General features: G+C 39.0%; 1 protein-coding gene across 1 annotated transcript; it reads right to left on the bottom strand.

Moving 5' to 3' along the window:
• Positions 1-586: 586 nt before the first annotated feature.
• LOC137252119 (probable serine/threonine-protein kinase kinX) lies at positions 587-2,060 on the bottom strand. Its single transcript, XM_067787381.1, has 2 exons — positions 1,811-2,060; positions 587-1,738 (listed from the first exon to the last, which is right to left on the bottom strand). Exons 1-2 carry the CDS (start codon positions 1,839-1,841, stop codon positions 693-695), a joined length of 1,077 nt encoding a protein of 358 aa, XP_067643482.1. The 5' UTR covers positions 1,842-2,060; the 3' UTR covers positions 587-692.
• Positions 2,061-6,000: the final 3,940 nt, after the last annotated feature.

Consider the following 6,000-nt stretch of genomic DNA (forward strand, 5'->3'; position numbering starts at 1 on the left):
AAGGTCTTGGGGAGTGTTATCGATGTTGATAGCCCGACCATCTCGGGAACGATTTGTTATGGCCACATGCGACCTTCTAGGCCATACCGCCCTCCCACCTCCTAGATCCATGAGCAAATCGGGGTCGCCAGAGCATCGGTTGTTAATGTAACAGGATTCGCCACGGATAGGTGAGGTTGAAGCTATATATTGCGCTGGCAACCAGAAAGGGTTGCGCTACACAACCCCTTGAATCTATTTGGTATTTTAGTCGCCTCTTGGGACAGGCATACCTACCGCGGGTATATTCTAACCAGATGGGGGTTCATACCATCATCACCCAGGCTTCATGATATCAGAATTATACAACAAAGCTGGTTGGTTATTGCTAATCTTACATTTTCTTTCGGGTTCAGTAGACTTCCCGAGGGCCATGAGGGATGGTGTGTTCACTAGGATGTCTAGGAAGTTCTCCTATAACTCCGTTCAAGCTTCATACTCTCCTTTTGAAGTTGTCGTTATGTGACCTTTGGAAAGAAACATTTGTCAGAAGATTCCCTCCAAAGGATGCCCACCATCTTTGTAAGCAAAAAAATGTTATTGCTACTTTAATATTTTTTAATAAATAATATTGTTGTACTTCTTTTTACAAAGCTAACAAATAAATAAATAAAAATATAATATTACAATTTAATTAACTCCATAGTTACAAGCTAAACCGAATTCGTGAAGGGTTCGTGAATGATGGCTGGCTCCTTCATAGAAATTGGATCTTTAACAGCCAATGGAACTGTGACAGTCATTGGCTCTTTGACACTCACTGGATCTTCAACATTTGGCGCCAGTGCATCTTTTTCAACTTCAGATGCGCTTACAGCCGCATGCGTCCCTAACTTTTCTCCTTCTATCGTAGGACCACCCGGAACTGGCTTCGTTTGTCCCACAACATTCACTGTATTAGTTTCAGTTGGTTTTTCATTCATCATCTCCTCAACTTGTGACTCGTTTGGCTGCTCAACTAGCGGTTGCTTTGTAACCAATTCAGGCTCTTTCAAAATCTCTTCAACACCTGCAATAACCTCTTCTTCCTCAGGTGTAAAAGTTGCATCGGGCTTAGTAGTAGCCGCAGCGTCTTCAGTCTCAACCTCATCGTCATCATCATCACTAATTACTTCTTCGATAGTTTGTTGTAGAAAATGTTCGAAAAGTTGGAAATACTGTAAGGCATTCGTAGCCACTTGCTCGGTGGGTAAAGTGGTCACCTTCTTTAGTGCATCGCGTATGAGTATGAGCACTGAAGTGTTGGGTGAGGTTGTTGCGGGCGTAGTGCTGGGAGTGTTAGAGCTCTCACTCACTGATGTAGGTACTTTCGCTGCATTGATTTGTGCGTTTGTTGCAGGTGGTGCGGGTAGCGGTTTGGGTACTGCTACGGATTCTGTTTCTTGTATATCAGTTTGTTTCATTATTTCGACTGCTGCAGCGGGAGCTTCACGGCGTCTACGATCATTGTCGTCATCATCATCATCATCTTCATCACTATCATATTGCGCAGCCTCATCCAGTTGTTGTTGCGCGAGTTCCTGTTCTCGCACTTCATCACCATCGTTCTCTGCTGAGTTGGAATCTTCATCGGAGTACGCTTGACGTGCGACGCGTACAGGCAAATGCTCGGATAAATAGACACTCAAGCTGCGCTCGTCACGTTTTATGACGGCTGCATCGCTGGCACCGAGTGATACATATAATACCGTTAATAAAACTGAAAGTAAATTTAGTAAATTGAAATTCTGTTTTTTATTTTGAAACCCTTTTTTGCATTTGTGAAACCTACCGATGCAACAATTAAATATCCTTACACCCATTTCGTATTTGAAGCTACTTTATCTGTGCGCAGTTTATGCGAGCTTTATGAGCGTATTCAGCGTGTCGTCTTTTATATACCCAAGCATATGTCGGTTTCAAAAAAAAGTGGCACTTACCAGTAGCTTCTTAAGAGAAATGAAAGTAAAACCCAAAAACAAAAATTTCGCTTTTTAACAATGACAATACAAAAAATAGCTACAGCGCATTTGCCGTCAGCTTTGCCGAGAGCCCTGCACATGCTCCAGCTCAATCAGCATCTTTCAAGTGGCTGAATATGTTTTTCAGACCGCATGCGCGTTTTGGTGTGCTCAACTTAGCAGCTCATCTTCGACTTTTGATTTATGTCTTTTGATTTTATTTCATTACTTGTGGCTGTCCATTTTATGCCCAAAAGAAAGCGAAATTATTTGTTTTTATTTACATTTCTTTTTCGATTTTTTATGTAAATAAGTTTGCTGCTTAAATGAGTTTTAAGTTACCGAAATATATTGATTTTATTTATTTACAAGTTTTGTTGTTTTTTTAATTTGACTTGTCTCATTGTATTTATGAAGAAAGACTAACTTTTGTGTCGTTATTACCTTTAAATAACAAATGATTATGCAACATGCCTACGCTTAGGCTTAGGCTTAAGCATTGTTAAAGGAAAATTTTACACGCAGAGATTTGCATATTACAAACTCACAGCCGCGACTTTAGCCATACACAGCAAGTTCCAAGAACTTGTGAGGCTCGATGTGTTAATATACAGGAGTATGCCTAGAGATCGCCCAGGGGTTGAAATTGAACAACAGCAGAGGTGACTATACCAGAAACAAACCTCGAACTTTAGCAGAAGAGCTTTACTGGCTCTTACCGGTGACTACCTAAATCGAAAAGTTGCTGTCGAATTATTATCCTTATGTTAAAGGTTTGTTATCGCTAAGTCATCAGCTTGTTATTGGTTTTTTGACGGATTGTAGATGTGTCATAGGCTTCGGGGCAGCTTTAGTGCAGGCCGTATAGCCATAGCAGTATAGCGTCATCTAATATCGGGCAAATGGAATATATGGTCCCGCGCTTGAGCTTCGAATGGTCACGCAATTGAGACGGAGGGTTGGCGTAAGGGTGCAGAAATGACTGAACATACTTTACACGTGTATACTGATAGTTCCATATTAACGTAAGGGGAGGGGTCTGCTGTTTACTGTGTCTATCCAAAAATAAGTAGATCCCACAGATTGCCAGATTACTGCAGCGTCTTTCAAGCGGAAATTATAGCCGTGAAGAAAGCAACAGAAGAAGCGTGCCAAAGCTGTAGTCACGTTAATATATATACATATATTGATAGTCCGGCGGTGATTCAGGCAATAATCTCGCACAGTATTTCATTAAGAAGTGTCCTGGAATGCAAAGAAGCATTGCAAAAACTTCACTCAGGTCGGAATATAAATCTGTACTGACTTCTCGGTCATAAAGGGGATAAAAGGTAACGAAAAGGCCAATGAGTTGGCAAAGGAGGGCGCAGCCTTCGATGCATCGACGGTAAACGTCCCAATCCGTTTGGGTGAAATCAAAAGGAAACAGGAGTTGCATATGATCCATCAAGCAGAAAAGGCTCGGAGCTGTAAAATGTCTAAGATCGTCTGCAAATCATACGATATTAGACTCACAAAGTGGCTCATATCTCTGAAGAGAGAAGGTTAAGCTCACGATGGGCATACTAGCTGAACACTGCCTTCTGGCGACACACGCTTATAAGTTAGACCTCGACAGTAACAACAAATGTCGAAAGTGCGAGCTGCAGGAAGAAACGGGTTGTGCACGTTCTGTGTTCGTGTCTTGCGTTCGCCAGGTTAAGGCGGCAGTTAAAGGCGGCATAGTTACCAGGACTCGAGACAGCAATTAAGCTAGGTCCTAGCAAACTTCTAGTATTTACCAAGAGTGCGGAGTTATTTTATAACATAATTCGTGCCACCTGATTGGGATTCTTACGATTGGTCGTCAAAGAAATACTGGTAACACTATGGACACATTCAGTCTATGTGAGGTCTTTATTGAACGGCCTGTTCAATCAAACCTAGATGTGTTATCGATTTCATATTCAAGTTAAAATCGTACATGTTTCATAACAAACCGATCAGTCATCGTTAATAAGAAATCGATAAATGTTCGATAACAAATCGATAACTTTTTTTTACAAATCGATAGCCCTTCGATGTTAAATCAATATATTTTCGATAGCAAATCGATATCACCCCGATAATAATTCGTAACACACCGATAACAAATCGATAACTTTTATATAAGAATTCGATACTTTTTGCAACAAATCGATACTTTTTCAATTACAAATAGATCAACTTTTTGTCATTGTTAAGCGTTAATGGTGTGGTTAATGTATGAAAAGTAATTTTCGATAAACAATTAAATGAAATAAATAATCGATAACTTCGTGATAACAAATCAACAACTTTTCGATATCAAACTGACATAGTATCGGTAGCAAATCAATAACCACTTGATAACATGCCGATAAATATTCGATAAATAATGGAAAATTGTTCGATAGCACACCGATAACTCGTCGATAAAAAATCGATATCTCATTGATTAACTTTGTTATCGAATGCAAATTTATATCACCTAGACAAGAAATCGTTAGCTTGTCTATACCTCGTCGATAACACACCTATAACGAACATTTGCTTTCCATTCCAGCAAACAAGGATTCCACAGTATAGGATAGACTTTACAATCGCTGTAAGTACCCAATGAGAGAGAGAGAGAGAGTGATAGACCCAACATACACCACAGCATTCTTTTATGTGCATTCAGTGCCGTCGAGGCCTTCTTCCCACTCTCCTCCATTTTGAGTTTCCTCGAAACTTACTATCTAGAATGATTTCTAGGATTTTTTTGTACAAGTTTTCTTCTGCAGCGTCACCCCTTCAGGCTTAGGCCAAGTCCAATTTGGGAACTTATACCTCTTAGTAAACAAGAACATAACTGTCTCCGCCCCCTTGGCGGACAACCCTGCATTACATGCCCAGGCATGTGTATCCCGAAACACCCGACCCATTAAATCCAATTATGGCAACTGCAACGTCATCTGCGTATGCCGTTTATTTGATGTGTTCTTCAACAAATTGTATGAAAGAATTTTCTTGCTCCTCGAAGTCCCGCATTTCGGCTCCACTTTTCGTTTTTTATGAGTAGGCGTCTTTGAAGTCCCATTCCGGCACAAAAATTTTTCACTTACACCACAGTGCTCAATTGAGGCTATAAATTCAGTCGACCTTCCGTCACAGTGCATAGACTATGTCTGAGTCAAAGTAAGTATCCTTGAATGACTTTGATTCTTTGAAAGTAAGCAATCCTTGTAGATGGTTGGTGCTGTGACCTGTATTAACCAGGTTTGCTAAAATTTGGTGTCACCGTTGTTTCCCTTTTTTTGTCTTTATTTATTACCGGGGATAAATTCATCGATACACCGATAATAATTCAAGTACATAGATGTGACGTTCTTTTTTCTTAGTGATCCGCTTAGGAAGGAATCTGCAGATTTTCCGAACCCAATTTATCTGAACCTTCAGAGTTTCGTTGTTTAAAAAAGATTCAGTAGCATTCAAATTTGCGTTATACTAAATAAAAACCATTTAGCCAACTTGAATATAGTTCAATGATAATCACAATATTGCCAGTTATTTATTTACTCAACTTGTTGTTGTTGTTTTTTTTACGCTCAGATATCACATAATTCTTCGAAATTTCATAAAAACTTCAACAACTTTCTTTAAGTTCGTTAAATCGATATTGATTGCTGAACTTTCTTCTTTCTTTAGTATTAATCGATTTTGAATATTTGTTTTATTTACTTCTCTTTCTTGTTTTCTTTTTGTTATTGATATAAGTTTTATATTCGGTTAAACAAGATGGTATCCGAAAGTGCATTAACCTAACAAAAAAAAAAAAAAAAAAAAAAAAATACAAAAAAAAATCTCAAGCAAAACAAACCAAAAACGACACAAGAGTGGCTCACTTAATATTTCTTATTATTTAAGTAGCACAACAACTGGAGCCATTCGACAAGATCATTTTTAAATTATGAATAATCAATAATTGACCTGAAAGTGTTTTGAGGGTGAACAGACTGGAAATTAGTAGTTATCGGTGAGA

Source organism: Eurosta solidaginis, chromosome 5 (genome assembly GCF_040869045.1).
Source record: "Eurosta solidaginis isolate ZX-2024a chromosome 5, ASM4086904v1, whole genome shotgun sequence".
Taxonomy (NCBI): Eukaryota; Metazoa; Arthropoda; class Insecta; order Diptera; family Tephritidae; genus Eurosta; species Eurosta solidaginis.

Coding starts and splice junctions, on each gene's coding strand:
- LOC137252119 (XM_067787381.1), bottom strand. CDS start 1,841: ATGGGTGTAAGGATATTTAATTGTTGCATCG. Junction 1,739..1,810: donor GATATTTAATTGTTGCATCG/GTAGGTTTCACA, acceptor ATTTACTTTCAG/TTTTATTAACGGTATTATAT.